Consider the following 17,659-nt stretch of genomic DNA (forward strand, 5'->3'; position numbering starts at 1 on the left):
ATCCCATCTGCTCCACGCGCCGCCCGGGCTCCTGCTCCGGTGTCTCCCCATCCTCAATCCATCGCGCCACCATAGTCCCGTGTGATTCTAGAGTCCAAGTCGTCCTCCACCTTCTCTGCAGGTATGAACAACAGTTTTGAGAACTTTTCAGGTACCCTTCATCACGCCACCATGAAGGTGCTCATCCTTCTTAACCTTTCTATTCACACTGGTGAATGGGTTCTAGCTGCACCTTTATAATAATCACCGCAAGGCATGGCGTTGGTAGTTGTTGTCGCTCAGAGCACTGCACAGAAACTGCAGGCCTGGTCTGCAACTCTCTCCCCATTCCAATCTCATGTGCATTTTCATTCCATCAAGTTTCCTTCAGCAATTTAATTTACACACGTATTTGTTACAAATTGTTGCAATGCATTGTTTATGCAAACAAACTGCCTGACGAAATTGCCCATTGGTTTATGTCCTCCTCCCCTTGAATCTGAAGTTGGTAGACAGTGAAATATATGCACGAAGGAGAAGGGAGAAGAGGTCTCTTCAATCGATGACAATATCATTATGCTGAGATGATAGTGTCAGTTGTTTTTATCTTTGACATTGTTTTCTCACATCCTTTGGAATCTGACAAAGGTTCGTGTCCCTTTTCCTTTCTAGATTACCTCACACACCGCCAGGTTCTTCAAGTTAACTAATTATAGTTCTATAGTTGTCTATTGATAGCCCTACGCCATTGTTGTTTTGTAGACCATTTACTAATGGAGTCTCCTTTGCATATTGTTCTGTTATGAGTGAATCAATCACTGTTCCTTTTCTAATCTTCACATGTAGTTTTCAGATGTATATGTGTAATCCCCTTCCTGAAAAAATGCTGCTCAAGTTCAAAACACATGTCTTTTTTTTGTTTGCTCTGAGCCTCTGATTGCTGTTAACCACTTCCATTATTTTTAACTTTCAAGTACTTGGTTTCTATGAATAATTAGACTCTACATATTTGATATACGAATACTAAGCTTATTGTGCTTTAGGATTACTTATATTGGACAGGAGAGTCCGCATTTAGTGTGGTATGATCAGATTATTGTCATTTTAATTAGTTCTCGTCGAATTCAAGTCATCGACATCCTGTTACCAACTTCAAATTTCTAGGTAAAATTTTCTAGCTATGATGAAAGTGACAAGGTGATCAAGGGAAATGTACTTCACAGGTATTACCTATTACCAGTTAGTATTGATAGTAGTTACCTCTCAAACATATCAGCAAGTCATTTCTTATATTATAAGTTAGTGGAGATTACTAGATATGCTTGCATGTCATTTAACTTTCGGTTATTATCAGTAGCTTCTATGCAAGCTGACAACAACATCCAAGCCCTCTGCTCCATCTTTAAGACCTTCTACATGATTTTTCTGAGTATGCACTTTCTCTGAACTTGCACCTTCTTTTACTGGCCATTGCTTGGCTGACAGCTTGGCTGAGCTGACAGTTGGTGGTCCTCGGTTAAATGGGAGTGAACCTTGGCTTGTATTTGGTCGATTTTGTTGTACTATAACATGCTAATGTTGCCACTTTCTATTTTGTTGTGCTTGTAGGTTGTAAACGCGATGATTCCGGCTCTGAAGAAAACACCGAATATGCTGCAATTTTGATATTCAGAAACTAGACATGTGTCTTGTTGTTGCTTAAACTTAAAAACCAATTTATTTCTATCTTTCAGTTGTCTTTAATCTGTCCCTTTTGTAGGGATCAGTATATTTGGGACAACTAATTAGTTCGCGACGGTTATTTTTTGTGCATTAGCTTCTTTTTCTATATATGGAATGAATTTCTGATGTAGATTTGATGGCCTAACTGTTGATGATATCCAAATGCAAGTGACAAAAAATGTGCCAGCCGGTGTGTTGCCCTCTGTTTTGTCACTTTTATTCTATATATTCTTACTATAAATGGAAGAAACAAGTGATGAAAGGTTGTACTTGTACATACAAAAGGGAAATATGAGAGAAATAAAAAGGAGAAAATTCATGAATAATTTTGGTTTGATGAAAAATGGAAGGTACAATTCTCCATTATTGTTTTTCTTATTTATCGATTATATGAATTGTATGAGTCATATGATCGTATCTAGCCGATGGTGAAACTTAAATGAATTGAAAATGTGAATGAGCTTACTTTGTCGATCATGGTTTATATTTTGGGAGTGGCTTAGAGTCCTACGTGCACTAGTTATGGAATAAGATGATATGCGCGCACTATTTCTTTTTTCCTTTTATGGGTTTACGATCTACTATAGAAGTGTAACACTCTGCAATTAGCAGCTCGGCAATGCAGGAGGGGTGCAAGACAGCCTCCAAGCCGCCACTTTACAGAACGCTAAAAAACAACCTATCTGCGATTAGCATCTCGGCAATGCAGAAGGGTTCCGACCAGCCTCCATTAGCCACCTTTTTACAGACACCACTACAAAACATAATATCTGTGACGCATGGGTCTAACCCGGCTGCCGACCCGCCAGTGATAACGTCACATAGGGGGTGGCGGATGGAGAAGGCCCGCCACTGATAAACAATGTAAAAAATTGCAAAATTGACAAAAACACACATCAGTGGCACGCCTAGATGAGTCCGCCAGTGATGAGCATCGGCGAGGAGGCCCGCCACTAATGGTCCAATGGAAAAATTGCAAAATTGATAAAAACACACATCAGTGGTGGGTTTTGCATCTAGGCCCGCCACTGATGACCCGTGGAGACCTTTGAAGATTGAAATTTTTTTCATAACTAATTCATAAAAAATCGAGTAAATTTTACAAAACCACAGATATTGGGGCAGTCTTCTCACGCGGGCACCACTTTTGCTAATTTGCCCGGGAAACCACACATTTTCAGTCACAATGTAACAACAAGCCCGTAATGACGTGATTAAGTGAGTTGACAGTTTTCTTTACAGGTCGGCCCCACATGTTAGATGACACGTCGGACGAACCCGACCTGACCCGTCAGCCCGGTAACCACACCCTAGGAAGATGATGTCTCCATCAATGGCTCCGACGAGCCCGTCCCGTGCGGTTGCTCTGACTTGGCCAAGCAGAGGCGGCAGCACGTTTGTAGGCGGGGGTGCGTGCGGGCAGGCAGCGGCGGTGGTGCGGACGCAAGTGGCGGAGGCGCTCGCGGGCAATAAGCGGCGACGGGGCGCGAGCAGGCGAGCCTGCAGAGCGGTGGCGACGGTTCTCAGGCAAGTCTGGGCTACAGCAGGAGGCGCCAGCAGCGGCAGGCAGTGCAGCTACGGCACATGTTGGCGTGCGGAACGGTGGCCGCAGGCTCGTGCGGGGGCGGCCTCGCGGATAAGCCACGGTGACCGAGCTGCATCTGGCCGAAGACCACGGGCACGAGGAAGAAGAAGCACAGGGAGCTTTGCCGTAGAGCAAGAAGAAGATGAATAGACATAACAGGCTAACGGGGTTGACAATTCATCGGACATGTGGCCCGAGCTGTAAGTAAAACTATCAACTCGCTTAATCACGTCATTACGGGATTGTTGTTACATTGTGACTGGAAATGTGTGGTTTTTCAGGCAAATTAGCAGAAGTGATGACTGGGTGAGAAGACTATCCCAATATGCGTGGTTTTGTGAAATTTACTCTAAAAAATTAGAAAAATATGATAATTTTTGTTAAAATCTTAGTTTTTCTTTCTTAACATAGTGGAACAATAATTCATGAAATTGAATATGTTAGGCCCGTGACAGCATCATAAGTACAATCAGAATGAGAGGCCTGTCCTGGGACGGCAGCACCCGATTTCTGAGGTGGCCATACAACCAAGAAAAAGCTTCTGCAACTTGATAGGATTTTCATTTGCAAAATGAATTACAGGGTGGTCCTCTTCGCAAGCGATTTGGAAGTTTTCATCATCTTCACCCACACACACAGTTTCCCAACTTCAACCTCAAGCACAAGCAAATCAAGATCAATATCTAACACGACAACATCTGCTAGAGTAGACATTCTGTCACACAATGGACACCAAACGTGAATACTTTGTTCACTTCATCCAAGAGTAAGTTGTTGATGCATGTCTTGAGTATAAATATTAGAGATAACATGTGCGCAGGTTAGAATTCTGAGTCTGGTACCATTGTTTGCCACCGCAAATCTAGTTGACACCCTCTCTCTTGAGTTATACGGGATGGTAGTGACCCGTGGAGACCTTTGAAGATTGAAAAAAATCATAACTAATTCATAAAAAAACAGAAAAATGTGATTTGCTTGTTGAAGTCTTATTTTTTTTTGCTTAACATGGCGGAACAATAATATAAGATTATAATATTTGAAAAATGATCTAGGTAGTACAAACTGGTTATTTCCCACATTGGAACTTTAGATTTTAAGCCAAATGATTAAAGTTTTGTCCATTTATATGCCATAGTTCATGATAATGTATCCATTTTTAAATTTTTTTTGCATCTTGTCATGAAAACAGTATTGCCAAAGAGGTTTACAAACTTTTGGTTGCAAAAAATGGATATTTTCTAAAGAAACTACAATTAATATTGTTCTAAGTGGCACCAATCCAACTTTCACACAATGTAGAACTTGTTTTATTGCTCTAGAGATTTTTAGTTTTCTATTCCCTCCGTCCCATATTAAGTGACTAAAATTTGCTCAAACATGGACGTATCTATACCTAAAAAGTGTATAGATACATGTAATAGAAAGTCACTTAATATGGGATGGAGGGAGTAGTTTTCTAGATACTTTTTTCCTATTTAAGTGAGTTTCTAGCGATTTCAAGAAAGTGTGTGATAGTTTGTTGCTAAAAAATTGAAAAAATCATTTTAAGGCACCCAAGTAAGTATTATGTAAGATTCATAAAGCGTGTTGAAATATCCAACGACTTTCTACAGAAAGATGTGTAGACAATTTTCACCCCATACTGTAAAAAGTCAAACAATATTAAAAAATGTCAAAAAAGTTCATTCTTTGACATGGAGTCTTTATAAGTGTACTATTCGCTATGAAAAATGATAAACATTAATTTTGACAATTGTTCAAAAAAATTCTTCACAAAAAAGCCTGTCATGTCTGAATGTGTATGACTTTCAACTCAAATGACCAAAGTCCTAGTCATTTTAGGTCATACTTCATGATAACATACTCATTTGATGCACAGGGTTGCATCTTGCAATGACAAACAATATTATCAAAGAAACTTACAAATTTTTAGTTAAAATAATATTATTTTCTATTTTAAAACTACAAAAAACATATTTTGGCCATCAGTGACAGGCTTGTCAGGCACGACCGACACTAAACTGGTTTAGGCGGGCCGGCCAACCCATTCGAAGCCCAACAAATCCCACCACATATAAAATATACTAACATAACCTAACTACCTCCTCCATCAGTGTCTCCCTCCCTGCCTTTGCCTCCCCCACCCTCCCTCCTCTTCTCTCTCTCTCTCTCTCTCTCTCCTGATCTTGTGGATTTTGAGTTTGTGTCCTCGCAGATCCGTTTATACAGATTTGATGATTTTATGTCAGTGTGTCATGGTGATTTTGTCGGTATGGTCTTGTGAGGCTTTGGAGTTTTTTCGTGTTCTGATGAAGATCTTGTGTTTCGACGACCTGTAATTTTAGGTGATCATCCTCAGCCCAAGTACGTTCAACGGTCATGGCTTCCTATCTTTTTGGATAGGCGACTCAAGGGGCTTTTTGAAACCTTTCAAGGTAGTCAACTTCATGCAGGGGTACGAGTGACAGCATTGCCGTTCAAGTCTAATTGCAGTTTCTTTACTGAAGCATCGACAAAATTTCGTGTTGCAAAGATTAATATCATATAGAAGATGTCTTCAAGAGATTTCATTGCAATTCTTAGTTATAATAGGAGTTGCCTTTTAATTTCTTGGGTCTATAATCCAAAGAATTGTACCTGTAATGACTATGGAGTTTGAATAAAGTTACGGGTTATTTAAAAAAACACCACACTGATTACACTTATGCGCCATGTTTTTTAATTATGAAGAATTGCACAAATTTTCTTTACTCATGATGCTGTGAATATTGGCCTTATTTGCCTCCCCGCTGTATTGTCAAAAGTCAAAAGGTTACCATTTATAGTCACTTGTTTATCAGTCATTTGGTTAATAGTTTGATGAGCATCAACGTGCACCCATGTAAAGAGTTGAATCAGTGCATTTCCATGACTTGATGACATCTCTTGCTTGCTGGAACACTCTAATACTCATTATCTGTGCTTGTATAACAATGCAATGTTTAAACATCGTTTTTACTTACTAACTATATATCATTAATGGACAGATTGTTAATATGGTAATCGTTCGCCGCTAGCATAGTAACCATGATATTGGAATCTGATAACCGATGGCGTCGAAAAAATACATCGTCAAAACAGAGTAAAATGTGGTCTTGTTTTAAATCACTCGTCAAGACAAATGCAACCGTGAAAATAAATCTTCAATCTGATTAATTGTTTACGAGATAAATCATTCTGAAGCTTCAAATTTAGCAATAATGCTAATGGGATGGTATTCCATGCATACATACAGCATGCCTCTTTCTCTGTAGAACCAGGTCCATTGAAACGTGCCGCACGGTCGCACGGAGGAGCAATGGTGATAGACTAACCGTTTTTAAATAGAAACCTGCATTATACAGGCCACGGGATGTTACAACCCGCAACAAGGCCTCAAGACAAGCTAGATAAACGAAAATTACATCAACATTCACTGAACACGTAGTACGATGCAGGGTGTTTGTGTGTTTGGTTTCAGGCATTTTTACGTTTATCTTACTACCCTACATGGTAAACTAGCAGGCTGGCCTTCGTATTAATAAAAATTTCTGCATCTTTGTTCTCCCTGCATGGTTACCCAACGAATGAGTACTGCACCTTGGAGCTAAAGCAAAAGATCTGAGGCCAGCAGAAGCAAAGAAAGGAGTTGCCTTAGCAACCACCATCACGCAAAACTCATCTAACAGGCAACACCAATCCGCTGTCAAGAGTTAAAATTATAATGGTGATCTCCCTATAATACACCCCTCCCATTCCTCTGTCCTAATCAATCTTGTTTCTCAAAGATCCGAGGAACAGAGCAGAACAGGTCTCGGCCGGCGTATCAACACCATGCAGGCAGCGGCTGTGCCGGCGCCTCCCGCGCCGCGGCACCGCGCATACACCGCGGTCGAGCCCCGGTGCGAGTGGGCGCGCACGGATGACGCCGACACCCTCGTCGTCGACGTCTCCGGTACTGTGATGATCGAGCAGAGAGTGCATTGTGAGCCTGTGCACTTGTGTATTCGTTCTGAAGAGTTGATTTTTGTCTTGGGTTTCAGGGTTCAGGAAGGAGGAGCTGAAGGTGCTCTACAACACCAGCCGTAAGCTCAAGGTAACCGGCGAGCGCCCGATCGCCGGCGGCGGAAGCGGGCGATGGGCGCGCTTCCTCAAGTCGTTTCCGGTTTCGAGGAGAGTCAACTCCGGCGCCATCAGGGCCGTGATGGACAAGGAACAAGCCCTGCTCTTTGTCATCCTGCCCAAGGGATCGGGCACGCAGAAAGAACAGCAACCTGGAAACCATGTTCCTCTGCCGAAGGACGGAGGAGGGACAGCTAATGCAGATGGCTCATCAGGCAGCGGCAGCAGTGGCAGCTTCCTGAGCGCCCAAGAAGATGTAGAGAAGAATAGGATTGAGGAGAAAAAGATGATACCAGCGGGGACCAAGGGAAAAACACAAGGGGAGGAGGTAGTTGCCACACAAGATGTGGGAAAAACACAAGGGGAGGAGGCCATTGCCACACAAGATGTACCAATAACTTATGGTAGTGCCGTTGCCAATGCAATTGAAAACGATGGGGATGACGGTCAGACATGTAAGAACAAGAAGTGGTGGCAGAAAATTAAACCTCTGCACGTTGTTGGGTTTGCTGTTCTCATCCTTGCGCTGGTAGGAGTTGGCGCACTGTCTGTAATTTTATTACTGTGAAGCATGTGTAAAAAGACGTGTGTGCAAGAAAGAACATCCTGCGCAATGGACATAAGCAGACAACTTCTGCACTAAAAAATTGAAATGGAGAAACTGGAAGATGCAAAACAATGACTGCATTTTCTCAATTCAGTTTATAAACTGTAGCACATATACTCCAGATAACATCCTGAAAGGAAGAAAAAAATACCCACCAAATATAAAATACAACATGTAACGGTGTATCCAAACAAGACTAACCTAACCAAACACCACGGGTACAATAAGACCCAGATTATTGAAACAAATGGCCGCTTGCGTCTTGTTCCAACTTTGGTTCCAACTTTAGGACGAGGTACTATCCAGTTGTTCATTTTGTGCTGGCGAGCTGAGTGCGGATGAGCTTGGCGGCAGAAACCATGTTGGTTAGGGCAGGCTTCACCTCAGCATACTTGCGGGTCTTGAGACCACAGTCAGGGTTCACCCACAGGATGTTAGTGTCGAGCACGGCAAGCATCTTGTTGACGCGGTCAGCAATCTCCTCTGTGGAGGGGATCCTGGGAGAGTGGATATCATAGACGCCAGGGCCAATGCCAGCACCGTATGTCACACCCTCACGGAAGACGGACAGGAGCTTCTCATCAGAACGGGAGTTCTCAATGGTGATGACATCGGCATCCATATTAATGATGGAGTGAATGATATCGTTGAAGTTAGAGTAGCACATGTGTGTGTGTATCTGCACAGGGGAAAAAGATTAATTAAAGGTGATGCTAGCAAAAGATTTCTTAATTTCATGTGACATTTCAAGAAGATTACCTGAGTGGTGTCCTGTACTCCGCAGTTGGTGATTCTGAAAGAGTGGACAGCCCAGTCCAAGTAGAAAGCATGCTCGGACTTGCGCAGCGGAAGGCCCTCTCTTAAAGCAGCCTCATCGATCTGGATCACCTGCAAAGGGATAAAACGTATTGTTGCACAAGCCACACAGACATATTATTGATGATACAATGATAAGACAGAGACTACTGATGATACAATGATCAGACAGAGAAATCTGAGATATAAACCTGAATGCCACCAGCTTCAAGATCCTCAACCTCCTTCTTAATTGCAAGAGCAATCTGGTAGCATGTCTCAAACCTGTAGATCAAGAAGTGGCACACCATAAGCAGTTAAAATACATACACACGAATTCATATGGAGGCTATCCAAACAGATTTAAGCAGCTGGGGTAACAACCTTGGCTGGTCGTTCCTGACAAAAGACCAATTGAGGATTGTGACAGGACCAGTCAACATTCCCTTCATGGGGCGCTTGGTCATGCTCTGAGCAATCTTGGACCAGAAGACTGTCATGGGGTTGGGGCGGCTGACATCACCATAAATAATAGGTGGCTTCACGCAACGTGATCCATAAGATTGCACCCATCCATTGGCAGTAAACGCAAAACCAGATAATTGCTCACCAAAGTACTCAACCATGTCATTTCTCTGAAAAATACATAGAAATGAAGTTACAGAATACGTATGCTTCGTTTTCAGAAAACAAAGTATCAACATGCTAAAAATAGGTCTCTGTTTGAATGATCACAGAAATATTAGTTAGTGTTGCTCACCTCAGGCTCTCCATGCACTAGCACATCAATGTCAAGCTCCTCCTGGATCTTGACAACCTTGCTAATTTCTTCCTTGATAGCACTGACATACTCTTCCTCAGAGATTCTGTAGCAACACAAAAAAATTAATAAGAACTGCAGGAATTGTTATAAGAAAAATATCTGTAGACAAACTCACTTCTTCGCCTTGTACTCACGGCGGACCCTCCTTAGGTCCATAGTCTGAGGGAATGAACCAATTGTGGTTGTTGGAAGGACAGGTAGGTTGAGCTTTTTCTGCTGAGCGTCCAGTCTAGCAGAAACAGTGGTAGCACGTCGGTGGTCAGAGCCCTTCAAAGCAGCCGCCTGTAAAAAATTAAATTCCAATTAATAATTGTCATGTACAAAGTTGTAATGTGTGTCTAAATGACTGAAGCTCAGTGAACTTACAGCCTTCTGAACTTCCTCATTATTCACTCTGGGAGATGATTTCCTTGAGGCCTGAGCAGCAGCGTTTGCTGCAAAGTAAGCCTGTAGACGATCATGTTCAATATTAAATGTGAGTAAAGTTAGTTTAGAATTGCAATTAAAACAGTGCAAAGAAGCAACATGTTATATTTAAAAAAGAGTATAATACCTCATCCTTTTGACCAGCCAAAGCCTTGCCAAGAGCATTCACCTCAACCACCTTTTGGGCAGCAAATGCAAGCCATGACTTGATCTCACTGTCAAGCTTAGTCTCGTTTACAAGATCAACAGCAGTGTGCATCAACGAGCAAGAGGTGGACACCACAAGCTTATCTGAAAGAAGGTATTCATATTATAGAATATACAGAGAAAACAAATGGAAAACATATAATAATAAATATATGATCTAGTGCTTACCCTTGCCAACAACAGCCTCAAGAGACTGAAGAGTGCTGAGAGATGCAGCAAGATCATCAGCCCAAATGTTCCGTCCATCTACAACACCAGCAAACAAGTATTTCCCAGACGGGAAACCCACACTCTTGACAAGATCAAGTGTCTTAGTTCCACGGACAAGATCAAAACCATAGGCAGTCACACCGCTCAATGAAGTGAGGGTCCTGCAAATACAATGTATCAGTACTTCATTGCAACTTAAAATGAATACAAAAGTGGAGACGATTTATTAGCAGTAGAGAAACATACTTGTAGGACTCAGCAGGAACATCAGCGAAGTATGTCTCAATAAGTACATTCAATCCAGAGAGTGATGACTCAAGATCAGTGTATGCCGAAGTGAATGCAGCCAATTGATGAGCATCAAGGTCCTTAACAAGCGTGGGCTCATCAAACTGAATCCATGAAGCACCAGCTGCTTTCAGCTCAGCAATAACCTCTCTGCAATTTATATAACATAAGGTGTTATAAACTGAAGATTCAAGTTCTAAAAGGAAGTTGGTTGCTTCATTGATGCTTACTTGTAGATGGGAAGAATGCTACCAACAAGTGAAAGAAGAGAGAATGATTTCTCCACACCCTTTGCAGGCTTAGAGAGCAGCAAGTATGAGACTGGTCCAACCAGCACTGGAACAGTGTCAACACCGAGCTGCATGGAAGGTAATATGTAAGCAGGCAGGCATCATTTCCAGAAGAGGCATGGCAATCCACTTTTCTTACAGGGTAAACATTACCATCACAGTATAAATCTAGGGAGGGTTCTAGTGTGTCATCGCTACTACTATGAAACACAGAATGAGGTAGTACAATGTGGAGTCTAATAATCCACTTTTCTTACAGGGTAAACATTACCATCACAGTATAAATCTAGGGAGGGTTCTAGTGTGTCATCGCTACTACTATGAAACACAGAATGAGGTAGTACAATGTGGAGTCTAATTAAGACAAATTAATCGGCAATTAAGCAACCGAAGCTCCCAGATAATGAAATAAAAAAAAACTTGTCATAATCCATCCCATTAAGAATTTACAGTATTGCTGCAAAAGGTGCTTTCTGATAACAAGTAATTAAATTCAAATTTAAGGTCCTTGAACTAAAGTTTTATCAAGTGTGCGGATCATAATGCATAATTCTTTGCATGATAACAAAAAATGTTCATTCCAGGACTATCACTTCAAATATATCATGCAAAATCACTAGTTATCGTTTAATTGTAATCTTCAATTTGGCATATGGATAGTCAACTACGAGATGATGACACACTAGTTGCAAATGTCGCTAAAAGCTCTATTTTAAACCAAAAACATCAAACGAAGGAGAACTTAAGACGTAGAGAGTAAATCAAGAACTACTAAACTAGCTTTGTATGTGGAGTCGGATTTAAATGGCAAGCACATAAATAATAGCACAGGTCAGAACATTTTTTCTACTACTAAACCATACAGTAAGCAAACTACCATGAAAATGAGATGATGAATTAAGCTAAAAATGGCCAAGACAATGAAGTGGTTGAAGCAACATACCGCCTTTGCCTCCTTATATTCAGAGACAGCCTTGTGTGAAGCATATGAGAACTTGGTTTCTGGGCCCAATTCAGGTACAATGAAGTGGCTACAAAATAAGTAAGAAAGCCAGCAAGCAAAAACGTATGACCAACACCCCCAAAAAAAATTCACATATGGTTAGGATTCAAGAGATGCAGATTGGCTTACTAGTTGGTGTCGAACCACTTGGTCATCTCCATAGCAGGGACAGTGGCATTGCCCCTGGCCATTGAGAAGTAGGTGCTGTGACCGATCTCCCCTCCAGTCCAAGAGTAGCGGTCTGGGACAGCGCCAAGCATGGCCGTCGTGTCAAGCACCTGGTCATAGTATGAGAAGGTGTTGCTGGGGATGTACTTGATCCCAGCCTCAGACATTTGTTTCCAGATGCTGGCCCTGAGGTCAGTGGCAACCTTCTCCAGATCTTCAGCGCTACTCTTCCCATCCCAGAAAGACTCCAAGGCAAACTTGAGCTCCCTCTTGGGGCCCATGCGAGGGTATCCAACAATATGGGACGCCATCTTTCTACACCATTGAAAAATTAAAATCAACTAATTTGCAGGAACATCGACAAAATTGTCAATTCAGCTTCAACTTGAATAACCTTCACAAAACATTTTGCACAATTAACAAGCAAAGGACCCAAAACTACCCCAGAATATTCCACCAATCAGTCATCAAAATTCTTTCATTTCTTCTACACAAAATTCTTAGTTACTAATGTATGACCTCCTCCTGTGAGATTAAGAGGCTTAAGAAATACCTTTGGCTAAGCAAGGTTGTTTCTTTAAACTGATAATGTTTAACCGAACCACGAAGGCAGGTTATATGCACTAAAGACCTCCATTTTGGATCCAAGCAACACTTCCCATGGTGTGGGTACAGAAGAGATAAAATGGGTCGGAGCACAGTCACTCTCAGACATGTAGGCAGCATACTACACATAACATTTAAATCAACGGATAGCTCGAATCAAAATGTCTCACAAGTCGGACAACGATAAAGTTAATCATAGTAATTCAATCTACGACATAAACACGTAAATGAAACATGTCACATGAATTTAAACAAGAGATTTGAACTACAGGAAACAAATTGATCGGATATAAAAATGATATAGAAGCAGTACTCCGTACGGTCTTGCAGACTCATGGCCAATGTAATCTCAGATCGTGTACGTGTAAATATTACAAAAATACTAGACGTAACAACAGATCTGATTCCAGGAACCTAATCACCCTATCGATTTCAGATCTAACAAACCATTTATGTTGTGTAACCAAAAGCTCGGATCTGAGCAGTTACAGTCAGGGCTGGATCTAGAAGGTGGCCGGGTCCAAAATTTGTGGAGTTTAGTTTTGGTTTAAGTAATCAATGGATGATTGAAAACTCGAACCTCAAAAACCAATGTCCAATATCGGGGACGCGAACGGGAACGGCGATGGCGGCGACGCGTGCGATCGGCGTCGGCGGTGACGCCGACCTTAGTACGACGGCAGCACTAGGGCGCAGCGGCCGTAGACTACACGAGAGAGTTTACTCTTTACAGCCGCATTGTGCCGCGACTGGAGCTCGATCGGGCGGGTCAGAGCACGAGACAGAGGGAGGAGAGGAAGATGGAACTACTAGGAAACTGAAGCACGGGACGGCGGAGAGGGAAATTCGGCACGGATTATACAGGCGCGAGGGAGTGGTGGGGAGGCGGCTTACCCTTGGAGCGGGGGAGTAGCGCCGGGAGATGAGGAGTAGGAGGAAGACGGGAGGCGGTGAGCACGGGGAAATTCAAGGGGTTTGGGGGGTTTATATAAAAACGGACGGTGGTTGCTCGCCCCTGCTCTTGTGACGGTAGGTGAGATGACTGAGATCCCGTCGGTTGTGATCTGTTGGGAGGTTTTACGTTGTGCGTTTCAAATTGCACGGAGATTTTTAATCCAAAATTCAAATTCAACCAAAAAATTGATTTCATTTTATTTTTCAACCAAATTAAAATGAGAGATACCAAATGAGCTGTTAGATGGAAAGTATACTAGACGGGAAGATGATTTTTTTTTACGGAGAGATGTAAATGTTTGTCGCAAACGATAAGTTTGTGCAACAAAAACTGCGATATGTACTCATGAGAAAGTAAACATCATGGACCTTACTTGAATTGCTCTACTTCTGTCTAGGGCACTATGCATTCCTTCTCAAGCCGAAGATCGTCCAACTTATAAGCCAGTACTCCTATCCAAGCCGCCACTATTGTAGCTCCTCAGATCTATATGATCATCTTGACTTCGGCGTCTTCATCGATGTTGTAGACCCTGTCTCGGTCCCTGAATTGTCACTGTTTCTCGGATTAGGTTTTCTGATTTGTTTTTAGATTCGTTTCTGGCCATCGTGTCATTATATGGAGCAGACAATGATGGATTTCAAAATTGTCGTGCTCCATTGAGTCAAGAATAACGAAGGGATAGAGGTTTATTGTCCAGTTGGGGCAGTGAGGTCAAGTTTTCCTTGAATGCCTCAGCGAGGCAACAACGCATAAATTTGGGCATGACTCGAATACTATCTGCAAAATACAAAGACATAACCAAATCCATAACTCTAGAAGAGCAACCAGATGATACATCGTCCTCCTCTATGCTGCCGACGAGATCATCGCAGACGAGGCAAATCAGGAGTCAAGAAGACCTTATTCTTAAAGCACACGAGACGGTCAAATCCATGCAGCACCATTGTTGAGAAATCAAATACTAACTTTAAGATATATATACCTAACTAGTGTGCCGCAACTCAACGCGAATCCAAGGTCCCTATCCTCTCCAGCCGCTCTAGGCGGTGGTCTGGGGAGGAAGAGACCTATGGTGGTGTCGATGGAGAGCGGTGGTGCGCAGACACTTTTTGCAAGAGGGATGGCTAGGGTTTTAGAAATCGAGTACGATCTTTTTTCCTCGAAAAAAGAGTAATGCCACAAGTCTAAGAAAATAAAGAACATTATTACTACAATAATCATTCAAGAAAAGAAAAATGAGTGCATCCGAAGAGAGAAATTAAACAAGAGATGCAAAATGGTGGGGAGATATTTTTTCCGCGGACTCGGTGGTTGGTGACCAAGTACAAGTGTTTATGTGTTGACCTCCTTTTTAAGAGAATCGATTGTTATTATATTCACTACTCCGTAGTTATTCCATGTTCCTGGAGGAAATGTAGGCTGAGCTCAGATGAAAATCTATCATGTGAGTACCCAATATAAAAGAATGTATATTTACCTGGTTTGGCATATACTATTTTGTCAAAAAATATCTTAGTGGTACAAAATAATTACAATGAGTAGGTAACAATTATAAATGTTAACCATCAATTTAATAGGAAAACAGACACCCGGTGACTCATAATATGAGTAAAATACATCATTAGTCCATGAACTCGGCAAAAATGAACACTTTAGTCCACGAACTCGAAAAACGCACACTTAAATCCCTAAACTGGAACTACTGTGTCACTTTAGTCCAAAAACGGTTCGGCGAGGTTTAGAGTGTGTTCGGGAATCCTCCAGCTTCCAGCTTCTCTAAAATCCGTGATGGAGCAGCACCGAACAGCCCAGCTCCGCAGAGCTAGATCCGTGAAACTGGCCCTTTTTTGTGTACAAAACGCGGAGCGACCATTTTCAGGATTCTCGGAACAGCAAAACGTGGAGCAGGCAAAAATTACAGCCATCTTGCCACCGCCAAGTGAAAAACGGTTCGTTACTCTTCTTTCTTCTCCCGATTCCTTGGTCGCTGGGAGGGCCTTCCTCGCCGCTGCCTCCAATCTCCATCTCCTCTAACAGTTTCCCCAGCCACCGACGTTCCTCAAAGGAAATCACCATAGATCCGGCCACCGGCGTCTAGCCGCACCTCTACCTCCCCACGGACTTCTCCGCCCCAAACGACAAGCTCACCCTCGTGATCTACCTCCATGGTGGCGGCCTCGTCGCTTGGCTGCTTCGCCGGATCAGCCACTAGTGCGGCCAGGCGCGTGTCCTCGTGCGCGTCGTGTACCTTCTCTCGGCGCCTGAGGACCCTGTCCCTGCCTGGTACAGTGCTACGACGACGCGTCGGCTGCGCTCCGGTGGGCCGCCTCGTCGAGCGCCACTGCCAATCCATGGATGCGGGAACTTGCCCACTCGATTGACAGAGCAGAGGGTGGTCAACGGGGAGAAATTAGGGACGGGAGGAATCGATTGGGGAAGACGACCTGAAAAAGATAGAAAGTAATGGGCTTACGGCCCAGGGAAACTGGTTTTCAGTCCAGCTGAACTGTGGAGTAGTGCCGAACAAGTTCTGCTCCGCCAAAGACGCTGGAGTGGCCCAAAGAAGCTGGATCGAAGGAGTTAGAGGAAGCCGGAGGATTCCCGAACACACCTTTAATCTCGCCACATGACCGCCACGTCGGCTTCGGTGACCCCTTCACCTGAGTCCTCTCGTCAAAATTGAGCATTGTGGGCTTCATAGCAACTTTAGACGAGGCGGCGGCTGCAACGGCGTGGTTCTCAGGGCCCCAAGATGCGCAGCCGCCTTGCCCCTTGCGAGCGGCTTGGGCATGGTGATTTTGCAAAAAAAATCCTGAGAAAATCGTGTAGCTGCCCGCGGTCCTAGCCGAAGCTAACGTGGTGGCCACGTGGCGTATTTAAGCCTCAACGAATCGTTTTTAGACTAAAGTGACACAATAGTTCCAGTTTAGAGGTTTAAGTGTGAGTTTTCCGAGTTCGTGGACTTAAATGTTCATTTTTGTCGAGTTCATGGACTAGTGATGTATTTTACTCTCATAATATTGCAGACCACATGTCAGCACGAGTACCCGGCAGTGATAAAAAGAACATGTAGTAGATACTCCCTCCGGCCGGAATTACTTGTCTCTGACTTTGTACTAAATCAACGACAAGTAATTCCGGTTAGAAGGAGTATCAAAATTTCAGATTTCCTAGAACGCACACAATCCACTCAAACCATACAAGCAACTCCATTCCTTGAAAACGAGATTTACGGTTCACTCGCATTTCCACACAACGATGAACAAAACTGCCAATTTGCAATGATGCAGAGTGAGGCTGGGGATCGCATGGAATCCTTTCACAGGACAAGTTTCGATGGAATCCTTCGCTCTGCAAACTAACGTTTCTCTATGGAATCCTGATTGGACGATAATGACACCTAAAACGCAATAGATGTACGCACCCAACATCCCAACCATCCCAAGTGGAGTAGCTCCCTGCCGCCTCACCAACCATGACAGCTCCCTCTAGCTACTTTTCCTACAATTTGGCTTCCATCACACTCAAAAAACACACTGCATGCAACAAAGGGGGTTCCTTGATCATGGATCGTTTCTCCGTCTTTGAGAGGTTACCATATGATGTGCCCCACTTTCAGATTCTGGACCCCACCATGGAGGAGAAAAGGGAACCATGTTAGGTGCTCCTACCTCCGGGGGTTGGTGGATCGCATGACGTGCATGCTTGATACGCTTGTGCAGGTTTCAATCGCATTCGCAGTAGCCCGTGCTTGGAAAGATCACCAGAGTCCAGAGTTTTGGTTCACTGGGACTAGCTGGCTAGCTAGCATTTGTTCTGTCTGGACACAGGAATCTCACAGAATTAGTTCAA

General features: G+C 43.1%; 2 protein-coding genes across 3 annotated transcripts; one reads left to right on the plus strand and one right to left on the minus strand.

The window, feature by feature from the left end:
* The first annotated feature begins 7,012 nt into the window (after nucleotides 1–7,012).
* Nucleotides 7,013–8,181, plus strand: LOC104581990. Its single transcript, XM_010231220.3, has 2 exons — nucleotides 7,013–7,259; nucleotides 7,348–8,181. Exons 1-2 carry the CDS (start codon nucleotides 7,139–7,141, stop codon nucleotides 7,992–7,994), a joined length of 768 nt encoding a protein of 255 aa, XP_010229522.1. The 5' UTR covers nucleotides 7,013–7,138; the 3' UTR covers nucleotides 7,995–8,181.
* LOC100824461 (5-methyltetrahydropteroyltriglutamate--homocysteine methyltransferase 1) lies at nucleotides 8,094–13,885 on the minus strand. Of its 2 annotated transcripts, none has more exons than XM_003561577.4 (14): nucleotides 13,744–13,885; nucleotides 12,205–12,558; nucleotides 12,016–12,103; nucleotides 11,013–11,140; nucleotides 10,741–10,932; nucleotides 10,453–10,655; nucleotides 10,205–10,368; nucleotides 10,018–10,098; nucleotides 9,767–9,933; nucleotides 9,589–9,694; nucleotides 9,213–9,463; nucleotides 9,041–9,113; nucleotides 8,793–8,921; nucleotides 8,094–8,712 (listed from the first exon to the last, which is right to left on the minus strand). In XM_003561577.4, exons 2-14 carry the CDS (start codon nucleotides 12,552–12,554, stop codon nucleotides 8,344–8,346), a joined length of 2,301 nt encoding a protein of 766 aa, XP_003561625.1. In that variant the 5' UTR covers nucleotides 12,555–12,558; nucleotides 13,744–13,885; the 3' UTR covers nucleotides 8,094–8,343. The 2 variants fall into 2 exon arrangements, with proteins under 2 accessions (XP_003561625.1, XP_010231869.1); XM_010233567.3 differs by having other exon boundaries at nucleotides 13,430–13,747.
* Between the last annotated feature and the right edge of the window lie 3,774 nt (nucleotides 13,886–17,659).

The sequence above is a fragment of the Brachypodium distachyon genome, chromosome 1, assembly GCF_000005505.3.
Source record: "Brachypodium distachyon strain Bd21 chromosome 1, Brachypodium_distachyon_v3.0, whole genome shotgun sequence".
In the NCBI taxonomy this organism is placed as follows: domain Eukaryota; kingdom Viridiplantae; phylum Streptophyta; class Magnoliopsida; order Poales; family Poaceae; genus Brachypodium; species Brachypodium distachyon.